This window comes from Phymastichus coffea, unplaced genomic scaffold (genome assembly GCF_024137745.1).
Source record: "Phymastichus coffea isolate CEN01 unplaced genomic scaffold, Cenicafe_Pcof_1.1 PCOF00086, whole genome shotgun sequence".
Lineage (NCBI taxonomy): Eukaryota > Metazoa > Arthropoda > Insecta > Hymenoptera > Eulophidae > Phymastichus > Phymastichus coffea.
The window spans coordinates 85004-105905 of record NW_026706897.1 but is presented as its reverse complement, the minus strand read 5'-3'; the positions used below and the strand labels follow the sequence as shown (position 1 = coordinate 105905).

Sequence of the window (20902 nt, the reverse complement as noted above, 5' to 3'; positions counted from 1 at the left end):
TGATATTTATAAAAGAATCAACTACATCTCGGAAAACATAGCTGTTGCTATGTACAACTCATGGATCAAAATTATTTCACACAATTACCTGAAAACCACTGATTGATTACGCGTCAAAAGGTAATATGTTATCACTGAAAAACTGAAATACCGAAATAAAAAAATATCATTGTTTTCAGTAAAGAATGAGTATTAAACGCGATGTCTCAGAAAAAAATGATCAGAGCACCGTGGAGCACAATAAGTCGAAAAGCTTATCGCGTTATCAACTTATACAATGACCAACAAAGTCTATAAGAAGATAAGAAACCTTTGGTGAACCAGTCAGTCGCACAATTGTACATGACATTATTACTCGGACATCATGCGGGCGATTTTCTTAACGCTCACTGCCTTGCTAACCTGTGCCGCTGCTTTTAACGAAAGTGAGTTTTTTTTATCCATAAATTGATAGAAAATGCTCCGTGTCATCTTTGGAAAATACAAAAATGATTAAAAATTTGTTTCTTTAAAAAATTTATTAAGATAATGCATGCTAAAATTAAGTGAAATTTGAAATTGAGATAAGTCAAAATTTGTATGACACTATAATTGTAATCTGCTATGAGGATGGTACAAAGGGTGGACGGTTAATTGCAGCACAAAAAAAATTTAAGCTTTTGACAGTTCAGATTCGACAGACAGTCTCACTTCAGAGCTATGATTTATGTAAATAAAAAATCGTGATTTTGATTCAGTCCATCCTTTTTATCATTCATGCTTGCATTTCGTAACATCCTAGAAATAAATCAATACGTAATATTTACATCATTAGAAAAATATCTAAGATATGGATAAGATATTTGTTAAAAAAGTACTTTCCAAGAATGTAAACACAGGCATCCATGCTTTCATTGCAAGTTATTGGTCATATTTATTAATTACAATTTATTTCGTGATCCTAGAAAAAATAGTATGTTACTTTGGCAGCTGGGCAGTGTATCGTCAAGGCAATGGAAAGATTAACATAAATCAAATCGATCCTTTTCTATGTACTCATTTGATTTATACATTTGTCGGTCTGCAAAACGATGGAAGCATAACAGTATTAGATCCATGGGGTGATTTAGGTCCATCCGAACCAAATGGTGGTCTTGACGGCTACAACAAATTCAATCAATTACGTGGTATTAATCCTGATGTCAAAACACTCCTTGCAATAGGCGGATGGAATGAAGGCTCAGACAAATTTTCTAAAGTAGTTTCCAGTCCCATAAAACGAACTATTTTCATAGAAAATATTGTGAAATTTCTAAGGAAGTACGGTTTCGATGGCTTAGATTTTGACTGGGAATATCCAAACCAACGCGGTGGAGTTGAAACTGATAAAGAGAATTACGTGTATCTCTTGAAAGAGTTGAGGGAAAGGTTTGATAAAATAGGATTGATCCTATCGGCTGGCGTTGGTGCAGTCAAACATTCAGCCGAGCAATCTTACATCATTCCCGAGGTCATCAAATACTTGCACTTTGTCAATCTTATGGCGTACGATATGCATGGCGTTTGGGATCAAAAAACTGGAATTAACGCTCCACTTTATGCAGGATCCTGGGAAAGTGGCAATGAAAGGTTTCTCAATGTTGTAAGTATACGATCACCTAATTTCGTGATTGATTAGATTGGGTGTCACTCTTAATGTGGTGATACGATCGAACGTCAAATGTGCTTCCCTGTGATTCGTGAAACTAATCGGCGTCTTTGCTTTGAAGGCAGACGTATCATCACACCATAAGTCGAGTAAACATTATCTCCTTATAAAAGTTATTTCATTAAATATATTTTTATTGCAATTGCTTCAATGTAATAAGATAGTAATCTGTTAATTATCGTTTAGATTTTTATTACATTAAATCTACGATAATTTAACTGTCAAATTTACTTACAGTTTACATAATTCGCGTATACTGAACAACTACCAAACTCAATTGCATTAATACAAATTTAAATGTTGCTATTTATGATTTTTTATAGAACGCCACAGTGCATTATTGGTTATCTCAAGGTGCTCCAGCTGAGAAACTCATTCTCGGTATGCCATTTTACGGTCGAAGTTTTACACTCGACAATCCAGAAAATAACGTAATTGGAGCACCAGCTCACAAGAAAGGTACCAAGGGACCATACACCGGCGAAGATGGATCTTTAGGATATAACGAGATTTGTGAAGCTCAACTTGATGGTGACTGGGATGTGAAATACCAAGAGGAACAGCGAGTTCCGTATACGGTCAAAGGAAGTCAATGGGTTGGATACGACGATCCACAGTAAGTTGGGCGCTATTGTTTGCACTATGATGATCGTGAAATATCATACATTTAATCGATGACTTTATTGCCTACCACATTGTCTTCTGCTGAACTTGATCATCAAATAATCTATTTTTTCACAGATCCATTCAAGAGAAAGCAGAATTTATTAATAAATTTGGACTTGGGGGTGCTGTGGTTTGGAGTATCGAAACAGACGATTTTCACGGCATCTGTGGTGAAAAAAATCCACTTCTCAAAACACTAAATAGAGTACTACGATCCTCCACTCCATACGACAACCACAACCGAAAATCATAGTAATTTTGTGACTTGTACCAGGCCAGGATATATTCGTGATCCATTCGACTGCGCTGTTCAGTACAAATGCATGCCTGATGTTGAAGAGGGATACCAGAAAATTGAATACAAATGTCCTACTGGATTAGTTTTTGATACGATATTGGATATTTGCAATTCACCTCAATCTGTTGACTGTACTGCATGAATTGAAGTTTTTTTTGCAAACTAATATTATTATACTTGCAGCATAATAGCTAAACTGTAACTAATTTTCAATATCTTACTCTGAATATCTGCTTTCGAGGAAATTTTTTTTTTTAAGTTTTCTCTCGGTAACTAACAGACAATCCAATAGTACAAGATACTCATACAACTTGTCGAGTTCTATTGAGATTATCGATTTATTGTGGCAGGAAATAGATAGATATATTTAACGAATACCTTGTAATATTTTCGTACAAAATATCTATAATAAAACAAGTAGCATTACAAACAAACAAACAAATCTGAAAATCTTATGTTACCTGCGAATACACAAGAAAACTTATTTATTGTTAACACACTTTGATGCTTATGTATTCTTGTAATAAATATTTGTACATAAAATTTCTTATACGTGAAAAATCTATTGCAGTAATGCAAGGATTTAAAGCGTGTACTTGATGCCTAACAAAAATTTTTTAAAACAAATGCGTTATGCAAAAGCCAATACAGTTAGAGTTTGCAATGAAATCTACATAAAATAATTGACGTAAAACTATTCAATCAAATATATTATTCTTAAAAATATTTAAAATAGATTATTCTATTCGTTGTTCAAGATTTATATAATGTATTCAGTTACATGATAGCACGTAAAAAAATGTTTCAAAAAGGAAAAAAAGTTATGTGATAAATCGAGGTCATCATTACGGAGAAAACAATAAAATTACATACAGTCAATATCGGTGATCAATAAACACTTGCATCTAAGATGCACGTTAACTTCCTAAATGCGTACGTATACCTGTTAAGATTCTAGCGTTTCACTAGATTTCGAATAACCAAGTGAAGCTGTAAATTATCGAAAAATCAAGTGACTGAACCAAGAAAGTGTGAGTAGCTAGGTTTTCACGTGAACGTTTACCTTGTTTTTGCAATTGCCGCCATTCATAGTGTATGCGGTTAAGGCTGAAGTCACGCTGTATCATGACAGTATATAAAGACAAATAGTGAAGAAGTTTCCGTGTGATGAGTAAACTAAAATTTACCAATCAGTCGTAATAGAGTCATTCGTAATGGTGCCAACAAGTTTCTGGATAGTATCTGTTGCATTGTCAGTCGTTACTGCTTACAATGATAGTGAGTCTTTCTATTTTATTCATAAATCGATAAAAGACACTCGCTAATTTAAGCACGTGATTGATGTTACTGGGTATTTCATTTTTTCTATTATAATTATAGTCGCCTGATTTCTCGCGATATTGTAATTTCTGTTGAATTTTCATTTGTTTACTAGCCTTAGTTGTTTTTCAAATGAATAAAATGTAATTTTAATTTGAAATACGCTTTCTATTGAATTTTAGTAATGTTAATATTTCTTTAAGGTATAATCTTTAAAGTGGAATCAGATTTTTTTCAATATAAAACTAAAGAAAAGAAACCAATGAAATTTTGTAGTACATTAAGAATATTCTTTAACCCCTACGATTTATTAATTTCGTTTCACTTCTTAATAACTTTTTTATATTTCAAAAAAAAACTAAACACTTTAAAAAGTTATTATCAAAGTTTAAAATTAAATTCAGGAATAACGTCAAGTATAGCTATAATTACGTACGGTGTGTTCAATCCCCTTCTCATTCATTACCTGGTTTTCAATAACAATGGGGAATAAACAACTCCTACAAACATTTTACTGATAAACATTGGACATGTTGCTAATTGATTAATTTTACTTGTTACAACCAATTATGCAATTATAATTAATGCAAACAATGCCTTCTTCATTCCAAGAATTCTTTTTAAATTGTGATAAATTATGAATTTGAGTTTTTCTTATGAATTTTAATCATTTTAACGATTGTATGTAATAATAAAATTTTAAAACACAGCCGTAGTGACTGCAATTTGTATATTATACGTCAGTAAATCACATTTTTTTAAATCTTCTAATATATAGGTCGAATGGTATACCATCGTAAGTATAATTATTTTTCATATCAACGTTTAATTTCGCTGAGAGTTAATCGAATTGCTGGTTTATTTTGTGCTGTCAGTTTGAATGAGCAACATTTTTTTATTATTTTTCGGATATATATGGCATACCCAATTAATGTGTTCAACGTTTACATGTAATGATCAAAAAATTATTCCATTGTATCTACATTTTTAAAATTAAATGCTAAACTATTGATTGATTATCTTGTATATATTTACAATTTAGAATAAGATACGAAAATGTACAGATCACTGTTGGTCGCATAGAAAAGTTTAAATTTACAGATGAATTTGTCATTTTTCAATTCTAGGAAATATTCTGTTACTTTGGTAACGGGGCACAACACCGTCAAGGCAATGGCAAAATGAACATAGATCAGATTAACCCACATTTGTGCACACATTTAGTCTACCAATTTATTGGTCTGAGAAGCAATGGAAGTATCGAAGTATTAGATCGATGGAAGTATCGAAGTATTAGATCGATGGAATGATCTAAGTGCTTCCGAACCAGGCGGCAATCTCGATGGATTTGGCAAGTTCAATCGGTTACGTGACAATTCTACTGTCAAAACATTCATCGCAATCAGCGGTTGGGGTAGTGGCTCGCAAGCGTTTTCTAAAGTAGTTGCCGATCCCGTAACGCGAATTGCATTTGCAGAAAACATTGTCAAATTTGTAAATAAGTATAATTTCGATGGACTAGATTTGTTTTGGACGTATTCGAACAAAGATGGTAACAAAACTACGTTCTTCTTTTGAAGAAATTGAGGAAACTGTGCAATAATGAAAAACTGATATTGTCGGCAGTAGTCATTGCATTTGAGAATTTAGCTGAACAATCTTACATCATTCCCGAGATTGTTGAATACTTAGACTTGATCAATCTCATAACTTGGGATCTGCATAGACCTTGGGATAAAAAAACTGGAATAAATTCGCCAATTTATGTGGGATCCTGGGAGAATGGCTGGGAAAGACTTCTCAATGTTGTATGGAATTGATCACCGTATACTTATACAGATTAGGAATATTATTTATGAAACAATACGTCGATTGTGTTCTATCATTACAATTTGTTGCAGAAAAGTTTTTAAATTATTTATCAGGGAAAATTCATTATCGCACAATCAATTATAACAGAGTTATTAATTTTTCACGAAGAAGTTGATATCATAAAAAATATTGTCATCTAAACCAGAAAAAATTATTTCCGCCTAATTATGTTAAATATAATAATTAATAATCAGAAATGCTAAAAAATAATCTGTATCAAACGATATTATCTAATGATTTACTGTTTATTACTTTATGTCGTTTATGAAAGTTCAATCAATCTTCTATTAACTTTACATAACTATGAATAATTGTTAATTATGTACTTACGAAACTAAATGTTATTAGCAATTATTATAATTCTATTTGAATATTTTCCGTGGAATACTACAGTGCGCTATTGGTTATCGTAAGGTGCCCCAGCAGAAAAACTCCATCTTACCTTTACACAGCAGACCTTACACAGCAGATGAAGGAAGTTTAGGATATAACGAAATATGCGAAGTTCAACTTGCTGGTGGCTGGTCTTTAAATTTCCAAGAGGAGCAGCGAGTTCCTTATGCGTTTGAAGATCAGTGGATTGGATACGATAATCCAAAGTAATTCTTAGTTCATTGTTCGTGTTATGATTACTTGTAAAAATCATAGCAACGTTAATCCACTATTTTTATTGATTGTTGCATTATTTTACGGGAAGCTTGATCTCTTCACTCCATTCATTTTCACAGATCAGTTCAAGAAAAAGCAGAGTTAATCAATGCACTCGGACTTGGAGGTGCCATGCTTTGGACTATTGAAAGAGACGATTTTCGTGGTATCTGTCGTGATAAATTTCCACTTCTTATGGCACTGAATCGCGTACTCAGAGATGGTTCTCAAACGGCAACAACAGTGATTTGGTGATTTGTTACACACCTGGTTACATTCGTGATTCATACGATTGCGCTGTTTATTACATGTGCATGCTAAATTCAGAGAAGACATTCAAGAAGATTAAGAGTAGATGCCCTGGTGGTTTTGTTTTTAACACTGCGCTATTAATATAAGCAATACTTTTGATTATGTTAATTGTGCTACTTGAATTGTAGTTATTGATAATTTGTGTCTATTTTTTGTAACTTCTATATTGCGATGTTTTTGTATGAAATATGAATATTTAAATTATGAAACTGTTTATTTATTAACTTTATTTATTTATCTTATTTGCTAATTTATAAGGAAAACTAATGATACAATAGACGCTTTTATTAAAGTAAAAACTATATTATATTATCCATTAATAGGCATTGCAATAATATTAAATATAACAACCAAAGTTATATAGAGATATAAAGTAGCATTCCTAATATTTAATCAATTAGAGCGCTGATGAATGCGGAAAAATGATTACCAAAAATACTCGTATAAGATAACTCGAAAAGGTTATCGGTTTATCGTTTTATGAAACGATAACTGAAGTCTATATAAGGTCAGAAAATTTTGATATATCAGTTAATTAATGAATAACGTGTCGCATCATTTGCACACAATCACGCATGCAATTTTTTAGACATTTGCTGCCGTACTGTCATCTATTATTAATTACAATGGTAAAATGTCATTCTATGTCTTGTTATTTCAAAAGTTAGTAAATTAAAACGTTACAAGTTTTTGACGTCTAAATAAATAGTCCCTATTTTCTATAATATTTTTTATGATTTAATACAACTTTCATAAAAATTTTAGATTTACAACGGTACCACATCGAGTGAAGTACAAATTGGAATCAATTAATTGATATTATGTTGTATTTTAATTCCTTTACGAGTTCAAAGATATAATGAATAACTAAATTTGATTTTTTGATAATCGAATATTGTATTTCGAATTCGCATAGCGGTGTTGAAGCTGACATACGAGGAAATAAGTTGACAGAGGTTTCATACTAACGGCGTCCGTGGTTGCAGTCAAGCTTACAGCCAAACAATCATACATTATTCTTGAGATTATAAAATATTGACACTTAGACAATTGATTTCATTGCATGAATTATGTAATTGGCATTTGGTTAATCTTTTCTCAAGAAATTGAACCAAAAAAATGTGAGCGTATACGAATTCCATAACGGTAGATTGAGAGAAATATTTTTCGTTAAATGCTATTAAAGATGAAGTATAAACTTTTATCATTGATTTCTAGTATAATTGTTTTCAAGCATCCTCAGTTTTTTCGATATTATATTATTTTATTTTTTGTTTTGGACTCGGTTATTTTTAATACCCAATCAATCAAGATTCATTGATACTAAATAGACTAATAATTTCCGCTTTCAATTAAAAATCTGCACGAGTAATATGAACTTAATATTAGTAAACTTCTCGTAGGAAATGGAACAAAGTAAATAAACTTTCTACAATTTATATACGTGGCTATACGGAAAACGAAAGATCGAAAGATCATGATGATAAAAAAACTACGCAATAAAATACTTTAATTGGTTACTAATAAAACAAAGCATCAATCAAAGATCTCGAATAAAAAAGCGGCATTTCAAGAACAGGAACAAAATAACATAATTCTATAACGCCGACAGATTATCATTTTGATTATCACGATGACATAAGTCGATCACAATCGATAACTAACTTCTGATCACATTTCTATAATCTAGATAATTTATTCTGCTATACAAAATAACATTTTAAAATAAAATAACTATTATAAAATAACAATAAAAAGGTACAAATTCTTACATACTGCAGTAATAACATTTAATTTCGTTGTTCGATTCTTGTTGCATTTGATATCAATATTTACTCCTCGTTGATAATATTTTACGAGATCGTGTGAATACAAAAATACACAGTTGATTATTATTGGTAGTAAACTGTGAGGAAATTCATTAATAATTTTTATAGAAGATATCTAGGAAAGTGATCATTCTTATATTTTAAAGTTATTATTTACTATATTTTTTATGATACGACGAAATTTTTTATGTAAAAATCATCGATACAATAAAAAGATATTCATTATTAATGCAGACACAGAGTATTATTCTTAATATTGAGTGAAAGACAACACTTAATATTATGAAAATAAATGACCAGTGTACAAGCGTATTATGACAATTCAAAAGATTGCTATGCTGTTGACTTGCAAGATAACAAAGAAAGTCTAGAAAACATAAAGAAACGATAATAAATTATAATGCGTCTATGTAGAATGAAAAGATGCTGAAACTTTGGTACAGTTATAGTACTTAATAATAATTAAAACTTATTACAATAATTAATCTCTAATATTGTAGACTTATTTGTTGTTTTAGCGATTATTTTTGAGCATTTCAATCCATGTCGTTGAGTATGAGTATTTAAAATAACAAATGACCAACTTTATATTATAATACTTTCTCGAGTATTGTAGTATTTCTGTAAGTAACATCTAAAAGACAAAACTGATATACCAAATACAAACGAGATATTTCTTTAAAATACCCACTGATAATCAAATAACGTGATTACGTTTTTCGTTAGATTAATTTAAGAAGAAACATTTATACGAGAAGCTTTCAATTTTAAATTTACTCTCTTAAATTTTTAATTACATACGATAGCCATGTCAATCTGAGTACCAACAAATATTTTTATTATAGTAGATAAACAATAAACTAGTGCAGTTCTTACACGGTTTTCGGAATGGATAATAACTAAATTTTTCTTCAAACTAATATTATCTAAGAGTTAGTCTTTGATTGAGCTATAATTATACATATAGAGACTTCTCAAAGTTTTCCCAGCGTTTTAGTTTTAATAATCACGGTAAACCCATGTGTTTAAATTTAAACGTTTAATATGACGTCACCCATAAGAAATACATTGTCCTCAATTTTAAGCACTTCTAAACGTTTAAATTCAGCGACAATGTATTTCTTATGGGTGACGTCACAATTACACACTTAAAACGTTTAAATTTAAACACATAGGATTTTAAGGTTTTGCCGTGAATCAGGCGCATATATTTATATCATTTGTTATACGAGATTAAAATACCAGCTATTTTCGTTTTGATGAGATTTACATGAATGATAATTATATATTAGTAAACATGTATGCGTACGTAAACAAAAAAAATTGTAACGAATATTGTACGTGTGTTGATATACGTTAAAATAGTTTCAGCTAAATAAAAATGAATGACGTTTGAGGACGAAGTATAGTTGGAGCACTTTCCTTGCACTATATAAATGAATATCTTGCAAGACATACTTCAGTCGTTGATATAACAACTAGCTAAAACTAATTCGTGTGGTAAAGTGAATTATTAATAATGCGGTCTATATCTAACACTATTTTGATCCTTTTGGCATGGGCATCTGTTACAGTGTCTGGTCAAAGTGAGCTTTTAATTTGTTACTAACAGAAGATTTTGAAATATTTCAGGAAAAAGAAATACTTTAGGTTTAGTGATTTGTCGGTCAGTTATAATTTAAAGGAAAATGTATTAAAAAATGAAAAATATAATACTTATAATTATAAAAAATATAAGTCAATAAACTGCTATTACGTATAATAAAGCATTATTGATAATGGAAAATAATATTAAAATTAATTAACTAATATTAAGAACGAATATTAAATAAGTTGTCGATACACCATCGACGTAAAAATTATAAGGCATTTATACAATTCTGAATAATTTCTAAGCATCATCATGCTCGACTTTGTAACCTCATTACAGTAAAAATTCTTTTTTTTATTACAAGAAAAATTGTATGCTATTATACCAATTGGTCAGTATGTAATGCAGGCACAGGTATCGAGACCATCAATCTGTCGTTATGTACTCATCTCAATTATGCATTCGTAACAGCCAGTGCACAAGGAACGGTTGAACATTTATATAGAGACATAGATTTGGGACCTACCGAGGGTGGAAACTATGACGATATTAAAAAGTTTAACGGACTACGCAAACGTAATCCAAATCATAAGACTCTCATCAGCGACGGCGGTAGAAGCGAAGGATCCATGAAATTCTCACCGATGGTATCCAATGCTGAAACTAGAACAGCTTTCGTGAACAACATCGTTGAGTTTATAAAGAAGTATGACTCCAACGAATTTGACTGGGAATACCCTAACCAGCACGGTAGAGACGAAACAGATAAGCATAATTATATTCTTCTTTTGAGAAAATTAAGAGAAAGGTTCGATAAAGAGGGATTTCTATTGACGGCAGCCGTAGTGGCGATCGAGGTTATGACAAGGCTCTCTTATAATATCTCTTGTAATGCTGAAGTTGCAAAGTACTAACATTTTGTCAATCTTATGGCGTATGATATACATGGTTCGTGGGATAATAAAACTGGTATCAACGCACCGCTTTATACAGCTTCCTGGGAATAAGGCAGTGAAAGATAACTTATTGTTCTAAGTAAATTAATTAACTTTGTTTTTTATTTGAATAGAATTTGCAAAATTTATTCATGGCCAATTTATTGTTAATTGAATACAGTGACAGCTATTGGATAAATTTAGGTGCACCATCCGAAAAATTCATTCCAGGTATATCATTTGATGGGCATGCTATACTCACGACAATCCAAATAACAACGGTATTGGCACTTCAGCCAATAATGAAAGCACCGCTGGAACTCGATACAGCGAGATTTGTCAAGCACAACACAGAAAAATGGTGGATGGATGGTGAAATGCGAGGAAGAGCAACTGGTACCATATACTCGTATGTACAAAGATGACCAATGGGTTGAATACGAAGATGTTAGATATGTTGGAATCTATTCTTGTTCGAAATTTTTTATGGGGTGTTTTTAAAACACCACGGTAATAATGTTTTTTGATCTATTCAAAAAGAGATAGAGTACTTTAAGAGGCACGAACTTGGTGGTGTGATGGTATGGAGCATTGATCAAGATGATATCAAAGGAGCATGCGGTAGCAGATATCCTTTATTTAATAAGTTGTACCAGGCGTTATGAGATGGCGCTACAACGGCAATTTCGACTAAAATATCAGTATAATTAGTAAATGGAAAAAGAGAATTTAAGTATAAATTATATATGTACAAATGCTATTTGAAGGCCGAAACTGCCTTTCTTATTTCATATACGTACACGAATTAAAAAAATATAGATATAACTTTTATTCGACGTATATTACGAGACGTTATCATTAACCAAATCCAAATTAAACGAAAACTAATTACGTTTGGGAAAAATAATAGAAGCGTTTGCCTCTTGCTATTTGAAGGTATGATTACTCGCGAAATAGAGTCCAGTCGTTGCTACAGCAGCTAACTAAAGCTAATTTATGCCATAATAAAGTGGATCGTTAACAATACGATCGATATTTGTGCTAATTTTGTTCTTTTCGCATCTATTGCCGTCCGTACATGTGCAGTAAGAAGTAAAAAAAATGTAATTGTCGGAAGGTAATTTGAATTCTGAGTGCCGTTTTTGTACTCGTTCGTTTGAGCACAAATTAATGATCACGCGATGTAATATTGCTTTATCGTAGAGGGTGCTTTGAAACGATGAAAAGCTGCAGTTTCTAATTTTTTCTTACGGGTTCAAGGCTGCCGATTGCCAAAAAATGATATTTACATGATAAACCTTTAGAAAGAAATACCGGACCCTGAAAATTATGTACGTATGACTGGTAACTTACAGGACGACTACGTTCGAAGAACAATTCCGGCAGCTTGACATGAGAATCGAAGGTTTCACCCGTGAAAATTTGAAATCGCTTCCGACAGTTTTTCGACGTTTGATTAAACGAGCCGGAAATCTGCTAAAAAGTCTATCGCCCGCGTAAAGCCTTAGCATCGTATATCATAAAACTTTAACTATACCCTAGCAATAAATCACTTAATCGAAAATTGATATGGCTCTGATATACTCTTGTTTTTAAAGGATAGCATTTCCCGATTTGACGCCGATCGTTTTCTTACATTGGCATGCGGTCGCGGAGAAGCATAAGGGTGCGTGCGGAGCTGCACGGGTGCCGACAATAAATTTTCCAAGGCTTTATCCCGCACAATACATATCCTTGTATGCAGCCGCGCCGCGGCTGACGACATATTTATGGAAGCGTGCAATGCCACCCGCCGCTGCCGCTGCGATCACTGCGTCTCTGCGCTCACTATTGCTCCAGGCTATTGCCTTCTTTTTTTCATTTTCAGAACAGAGAAGGTACATAGATTTTTTATTTTGCGCTTTAGGTACTGCTCTGCGAATTTCTGAGGTAGGCGCACGCAAAGCCGATTCTCGAAATACGCATATCTTATATAGTCAAGACGTATGATTTTTTTTTTTTTTCAATCGAATTAAGATCGTTGCCATCTCCATAAATTCACAAGTCGCATAAATATTTTATTATCGAATAGATTTCTATTCAATGGCAACATGAAGTGACAACTTCCGTCCTATTATTTTCCAGAAGAACATCGCGAAGCCAAGATTTCAATGATACAGCGGAGCGATCAATAATAACGCGGCACAGCGCGAATACAAATGGCAGTGAGAGCGCTTTGGCTGACAAATCCCCACAGACGCCGAATGATCATTATGCATTATGCGAGACCGAATCAAAAACGTCGGGATTACAAGGGAGGGTCGAGAGATCATGTCGCGAATGAGAGATTCGACGTGTCTACCGCCAGAATCGAATATCGCGTGTGCGGACTTGTGCAGGGACGGTGTGCATCGTCTCTTTATATTTCTTTTTTTTTACGCAGTACACCTTGCGCGCGTACGGTATCTCATATACTATGCATGAAAACCGAGGCTTATTCGTCAATGGAGTAATTGGAATACGAGCGCCAAGAGATAGATGTGTTGCATTTCGGAAAAAAAAATGATACGACGCAACGCAATGCATGAATTATGTAAAGAGGCTCCTTTGAGTGCTACATGCATGTTTCGGATGAAAGCGTGACGGATATTTATTCCTTTGTTGGCGCGCGAAATAACGGGACTTTCGTCGAACTGATTGCCGCGGTCTTGAACAATTCGCGCGCGGCAGCGCAAATTCGTGAACGCAAGGAAAACGCGACGAACGTTGACCGCGCCTTCCTTATCAACATCCACGTCGATGAGTGTAACGTTGGAGTCCTTCAGCGGACATACTGATTTGCGATGCAAAAGCACCTTGCGCTATTCCCTGCACTCGTCATCGTTCGCAGCATTCCCATTGATTGGCAATAACATTCGCATTGAAATGGCCAGTTGCAGTTGCGGAAGCAATGGGTCGAGCGCGCATTACGGCAGGTTTGGCGCATTGATCGACTCGCCCGCTCTCGTTCTCTCTCTCTCTCTCTTTGGGTGAGTTATCCGAGAAATTTCACACATGGCATACACAGAGAATCGATAAGCCTCGCGCCGCGCGTCTCTGGACGCATTGCGTGCGCGTGCATCTCGCGCGGCGTGTCCTCTTTAGTTCCACGCGAGCCTCCGCTCGGTTCTGGCGCGCTGCAGAATACGTGGCTCGCGGTGCCCCCCTTTCCCCTGATTATGCATGCGCCAGCGTCGGTATTTTGCTTGCTCGCAGCCTTGCGGCCCGCACGCGCTCTCCGCTCGGTCTTCTTTCGCGCCGGAGCTTCTGACGCCGCCGCCGGAAAGCGAGTACGCTTGGCGAGGTGACGATCGACGAATAGAAACGCGAACGCCCCGGTCGAAATCGATCGATCGCGCGCGGTCCTACTGACATTTCGATAGCTTTGCGCCGGAGCCACGCGCGGTCGTACGCGTAATTAGACGATCATGCGACTAATCGATGGGACTTCCTTCGTGTCCCGTGTACGAAAAGCTGCCGTGTTACAGCAGTTAACCCAAGGGGACTCGCTCGTCCGTTAAAGCTTCTTGAATAGCCATTAGAAAAGCTCGGTAAAATGTTCATCTTGAAGCGGCCGATAAATCCGAGGCGACTCGGTCAAGTCCCTTTACAGGACGAGCGGGAGATAGTCGAGTTTCGTCTTGTTAACGGCGGAGGCGCGCGGCAGAGAGGTGTATATAAGGACAAAACACCTGACCATTGTTAATAGGCGCCACGTCAAAATCTGCTCCCGACACGTTGCGATCTTGTTAGAGAACGATAAGGTATGGGGCTATCCCTCTTCCCATCCCTCCTCAAGGCGATTATTCATTCGCCCTACGGAGCCGACTTACACTACCAGACAAGCCTCGCGCAGTCGTGTAAGCGATGTTAATCATCGTCCTCGCGCGCCAGCCTTATTTGTCTTCGACAAATTACAGAGCAAGAGATTGGCTCGGATGTCGTTGACGTCCACCTCGTCTCTTTCTTCTTTCGATTTTTTACGTGCGCTCGCACGAACTGCCATACTGCACGATGCAGTTGGACTATTTCTTACTCGATCTAGATCAAGCATACTGCAATGATTGTCTAGATTCGACGCAGAGGATTTGCCTTGTACGAAGTTGTTTTGTTGCGGCAACCCACTTCGACGAACATAGACTTAAGCTTCGTTCATTACACGTAAATAAAATAATCGACCGACTAGTCTATTTATTATTTCTCTGAGAATTATAGAAGCACGTATATTTCGTTTTGGAATCGACGAAAATTCCGCAGCTTTTGTCCCCCTAGTATTGGTCATCCACGTGCCCTCGGCGCACCTTCCAGTGTAATATAAGTCTCTTTATATACGCACGCTCGCTCTCCCCTGCCGATGCGCTCTCGTAATAATAAACGTGGTACTCACACCCGGCGATAAACTTGGGCGGAGCTGTGCTTTAAGGAGTCCAGCTGGTGTTAAACAGTTAAAATTATAAGCTTTCTTTACTATAGTGTAAAAAACACTCTATTAAAATGATCTTCATGAACATTTTTTTCATCGTAAAGAACTCGGTAAATGCTTTCATTTCCTTATTTTTAAGTTCCAAAAGCTCAATTAAGTGTTCTAGAAAATTCCCTTAAACGTAATACGTTGTTTTTTGAAAAAAAAAAAAAAAAAAAAAAAAAAAATGGTTTGCCATGCTTTACTGAACGTTAAAGCGAACGAAAATTATTTTTGAAGGGCTCATTTTCTTTCGTTAGGTCAGCACTCCAGATTAAATGGCGAATTTTCCGAAATAGTCGATTTTATTTTAATGGAAACTTTTTCATATTTACCCAAAATCAGTTTGAAAAGAAATAAGTTAAAGTTCTCCTAAAAATGATAAAATGATGACTACTTCGATAAATCCTTCACTTAATCCAGAGTACTGATCCAGAGAAAGAAAATGAGTCCTTCAAAAATTATTTTCGTTCACTTTAAAGTTTAAACGTAGTAAACCACTTTTTCTTCTCTAAAAATACGATTTTACGGTTAAGGAAACTTTCTAGGACACCTAATGAAGACTTTGGGACTTAAAAGAGTAGAATGAAACCATTTACCGAGTAGTTTAAGATGGAAAATGTTCATGATGATAAATTTATTAAAAAGATTTTTACACTACAGTTTAAAAAACTTATAATTTTCACTGTTTAACACTATCTGCACCCCATAATATCGTTCATAATCCATATAAAGTAATACCGTATTGTCTTTTAATAATGTCGGCGAATATAAATTATACTTTCCCTAATTTTCAGTTTGGCCCAAATATGAGTTTGCCTATCAAACAAGCGTCTATTCTTCCATTTTCTTGGTTCGAATGGTACTTCAACCTATTCTATGTGTTTGATGAGATTAATTTGTATCAGTTTATTTATAAAAACGTCAATTGAAAATTGTGACGAAGAATCAAAGCGTGCTTTGTGCATAGTGGAGATGAAGAGGGAGAGAGAGAGTGGGACAGAGAGCTTACAAAGCTTGCACGTGAAAGGTTCGCAAATGTACAAGCATAGACGTAGAGTCGCGCGACTCGCATCAATTAAGCTAAACGAACGCTACTCGTAGAGGTGCGTCCATTCGTCGACCTTACACTCGTACACAACACACTCATACACACACACACACACACACACATACTTGCGCGCGCGCACGAGTGCATACAAATATACATGCGTCCTTTCCCGCCGATCGCCCAATCAGTCTTCGTAACTCGGCAACAGATTATCGCCCGCCGACCAATTTGCAAATAGCCGATCCCCCAAAGCAAGATTCCGATTGATTAATCAGCACACGTCACCAAGAACACGCGCTCTACTCACGCACACAAACACACACACACACACATGCCCTCGCGGAGAAAAGCCATTTCAATCCGAAAGATGACGAACGCGATTTTGCCGTGCTGCTAGTTTGGATTTATTGATGCTTTTGTGAAATTCGGTTGGATGAACGAAAGAATGTTTCGTTCGTTCGATGATTTGATGGTGCAAGGTTATCAGTTCTGTTAAAGTGGTTTCGTTAATTGATGTGGAGCACAGGTAAAATTGATGTTATGATACCAAGTTTTAACTTGAAATATTGATAGTAAAGCAAGAGAATATCTGCTCTCTCTCTCTCTCTTAATGTGAAAAAGCTTTCAGATAGATCTGTAAAAGTTCGAAAAGATTACTTGCAATTTTCAAGAGCTAACGACGAAACTCCGTATTTACGTTACGCCCACCGGATAAACAAACTGACCTCGTCGTTTATTGAAAAATAAACGCACGAAATGGAAGATGGTTATATACGAATGAAAGTGGTTTATATACGACAGCAGAGAGCTACTTACCAATTTATATTTTCGCTATGCGCGTTCATCGAACAGCAGATTTCGATTCGTCGACGTCTATCTACAGCGAATCGCGAACTAAATCGCGAGTCGATATTATTTCGCCTGCAATTTTTGTCCTTGTCGTCCGCGCGATTTCCGCCGCCTTTTCTTTTCTCGTGAAAAATCGCGAGCAGATTAACTCAATTAAATTTCGCTATGGCTTCGTGGCCTTTCATTTGAATTTCCATTCGAACGGTAAAGTTTATTCTTGGGCTTGAGAAAAAAGACGCTTGACATTATTGAAAATAGAATGGCACGCATAAAGTCGATGACCACACAATGTGAGCAGAATACCAATCATCATCTTAACGACACAGAAGCTCTAGAGTCAAGAAGTCATCTCGGTGGATGGCAGTCCATCACAATATCAGCAATCTAAATACTTGCGCGCGCGATAAAAAAGAAAATACGCATATAGGTACTTATATAGGCTTGGTCTATAATGGTAGGCGCGCGTGAGCGACGTGTCTCGGGGACACTGATTGATCGAGTCAGTTCACGACATTATCATCCCTCTAAAGATGATTTATTGCTCTTGCAATAAAGATCATTGGGATTTAGAGGTCATATATGTCCTTCCCGCCTCGCAGAGTAGAAAACGTTCATGTCGCGTTACGTAACGTATAAAACGTCGACGCACGCTAAGATGACCAAGGTCGATAACTTAGTTTATCATCCAGTTTCGTCTTACGGAGTAGCATGACTGTGGAAGGATTTTTTTCATCGTAGTCCATTGAAATTTGAGAACGTTGTATAATCATAAGTTTGACAAGCGTGACAACTTATTTAGCATATTGCTCGATTCGCACCATTCGTGATAGTATTCCGCAATTCTTCATGATAAGCCATTGTAAATAAGCTTTGGACAAGTTTTTATGAATAACTTAGTACTAGAAATATTCCGTATAAATGTTGACAAGTTTACCAAAGTCTAGGTAAGAAAGGCGTTTGTCTTGTGCGTAAATAAAAAAATTTTATTTTTCTTAATTTTCGTAAAATTCGACAAATTTGCCGACATTAATAAAAACTTACTCCAACCAGATATTCCACGTTGAACAGCTAAATAACAGAAACTTTCTTGTTAAGACCATATATTTTATAATCCACGTAATCTAAGTCAAAGAGCTTAGCTCGATACTATTTTCCATTCATAACCGACATCGCATAACTGAAGGGGTAGCTCTTTCATTTAGTCACCGATAATAGGCCGTGTAAATATGGTTTACACAGCAAATAGAAATGTTGAAAAACTAATGCAATTTAATGGCGAAGCAAGCATCCGATATATAAAGCTCGAGTTCGTAGGAAATCCGATTTTGCAAGAGTAGCGTAGCCAGCATTTATTGGCTATTTCAAAAGCTACCGTTCATCGGATCTCCTACGAGCTTACAACAAACTCGTAGAAGATTCAATGATTTATGCACGCCTCGTAAAACTCCTCGTAGCTTCAGCAATATTGCAAGATAAAGAGAAGAAGATTGAATTACGTTCGTCTTGCTAGCGCGATTTATTCTTTGTCGCGATGCAAGCAAACAAAAAGTAGTTCGCGCGCCCGGCCCGTCCGGCGTTTCGCTATCGCGCACGGCAAAAGGAAACGCCAAAAAAGCGAGAAAAGACAAAACAAACGACGAAACAAAGAAGGTGCGCGCGCGCGGTTGTTCGGCGCGTTATCTCGTCGCATTGGAATGCGCATGGAAAAGAGGCTGAAATTGTTAAACCGTAGGCGCGCACTCTACAAACGGAGAAAACGAGCCGCGGCTCGCGTGCGTGCCTGCCTCTTGCCGCCGACGAGTGAGCCGTAAGCCGGCGATTTTCTTCTCCTTTCTCAGAGCTTCGCGTTTCGTTTCCGAAGTCGGCCTCCGCGCGTTTTCCACTCTACGTCGCGTCGCTCGGACCGCGCGAGCGAGACCTTCTTTATTGCCCGGCGAGCCTCGTGAAAAGATGACTTTACAGCGGCGGCGAGCAGAAAAAGGTGGGTTCGCGCGATCGCGTAGACATGGCATGTCGCGTGTTCGAGATAATCTCCGAAATCGATATCGAATTTAACGCGAGTTTTAGCTTGCACAAGAAGCTCTCGCCAATCCTCGCGCGAGACAATACGACTTTGCGATCGCGTGCGTATTATACCCGAGGCACGCAGTCTTCAAAATTCAAGGTTCCATCATCAAGATAATGGGCAGAGCTTACCGGTAATAATGGAATCACATCGGAAAACTAAGGTCATCGATATGCATTGCATTAGATGCTCGCGCGAACCGGCGAATTATTCAATTGTCTTTGCAAACAATGCACATGACTTTGCGTATACGCCATGTTGCGCCGCTATATCAATTACCGAATAGGACTGTACATTAAAACTTTACCCAACCCTTAACAACGCGAACAACGTAACCTAATAGCGCGTATCGATGTACCTCGATAATAGTTGCACCTGCAGCTGTACGACCAGTCAATTGGTAATATATCGAGCAGCGGAAACGACGCACTCGGTGACGCGGATTTGGCGCCACGTAGGCAAAAATCATACCTGATAATAAACGCGTCGCGCCACCATCCATCGGGCCGCGAGCGAGTCGAGCTCATTATATCGCTCGCGCGAGCCATTGATTTCTCGAGGTCTTTGCCGGATACAGCTGGCGAGCCGGATGCGGCAGAGTTGCGCAACGCGCGCGCCTAATTGTTCGCTTAGCGCTCGCGCGCCGGGGCTTCCGCGAGGCGTGCACGCGCGCGAAATCGTCGCGGCCCAGCGGACTTTTCTTGCGCGACGAGTGAGAGAGGGAGAAATTTTCACGGGATGCTGCGCAAAGGATGGCTTTAATGATCGGCTTTCGGGTCGATACGCTCGCCCGTTGCTTCCAAGGCGGCGATGCTTGTCGCGGAACGAGATCGTGTACACCGCGCGACGCTTACGACCGGTTAATTGATGACTTGCGAATTGGCGACTTTTTACGGGAATGCCGAAAGGCCACGCGTAATTATGCTCGTTGATTTATGAACTACTGAACATGGATAGTTACGACGAGCAAAATTCGCAATACGATTAAAATTGCAACGAAAAGCAGACGAGAACGACTCGGAAATCAATCATTTGATCGGCACCGTAAGACAATATGCCTTTTCCGGTTCATTGAAATTCAAACGCATCTAAGAATATCCCCCCCTTTCAATGTATGAATCAACTTAGTTACGTTACTCATGAATATCCGCTGGTTACGACTAATGAATTCCTCGGATTCACCAGCTATAAAATTCATCTCCGTCTTACAACTTTGATTCGCTCGTTTATTCGACAGCTCGCGTTTTTTTTTTTTTTTATTGTCCACATCCAAGAGCGTGATTCAGATGGATTGCTAAT

General features: G+C 36.6%; 2 protein-coding genes and 1 pseudogene across 2 annotated transcripts; all 3 read left to right on the top strand.

The window, feature by feature from the left end:
- Window positions 1–330: 330 nt before the first annotated feature.
- LOC131669025 (chitinase-3-like protein 1) lies at window positions 331–4039 on the top strand. The gene is given in 5 exon segments (XM_058943583.1): window positions 331–425; window positions 945–1621; window positions 2011–2303; window positions 2429–2566; window positions 2568–4039. Coding segments are annotated over 5 exon segments (1395 nt in total). The 5' UTR covers window positions 331–364; the 3' UTR covers window positions 2794–4039.
- On the top strand, window positions 3866–6746 carry LOC131669053 (acidic mammalian chitinase-like). The gene is made up of 5 exons (XM_058943625.1): window positions 3866–3929; window positions 5449–5465; window positions 5552–5779; window positions 6237–6442; window positions 6572–6746. Exons 1-5 carry the CDS (start codon window positions 3866–3868, stop codon window positions 6744–6746), a joined length of 690 nt encoding a protein of 229 aa, XP_058799608.1.
- Window positions 6747–10151: 3405 nt separating this feature from the next.
- Window positions 10152–11823, top strand: LOC131669026 (chitotriosidase-1-like; annotated as a pseudogene).
- The last annotated feature ends 9079 nt before the right edge of the window (window positions 11824–20902 follow it).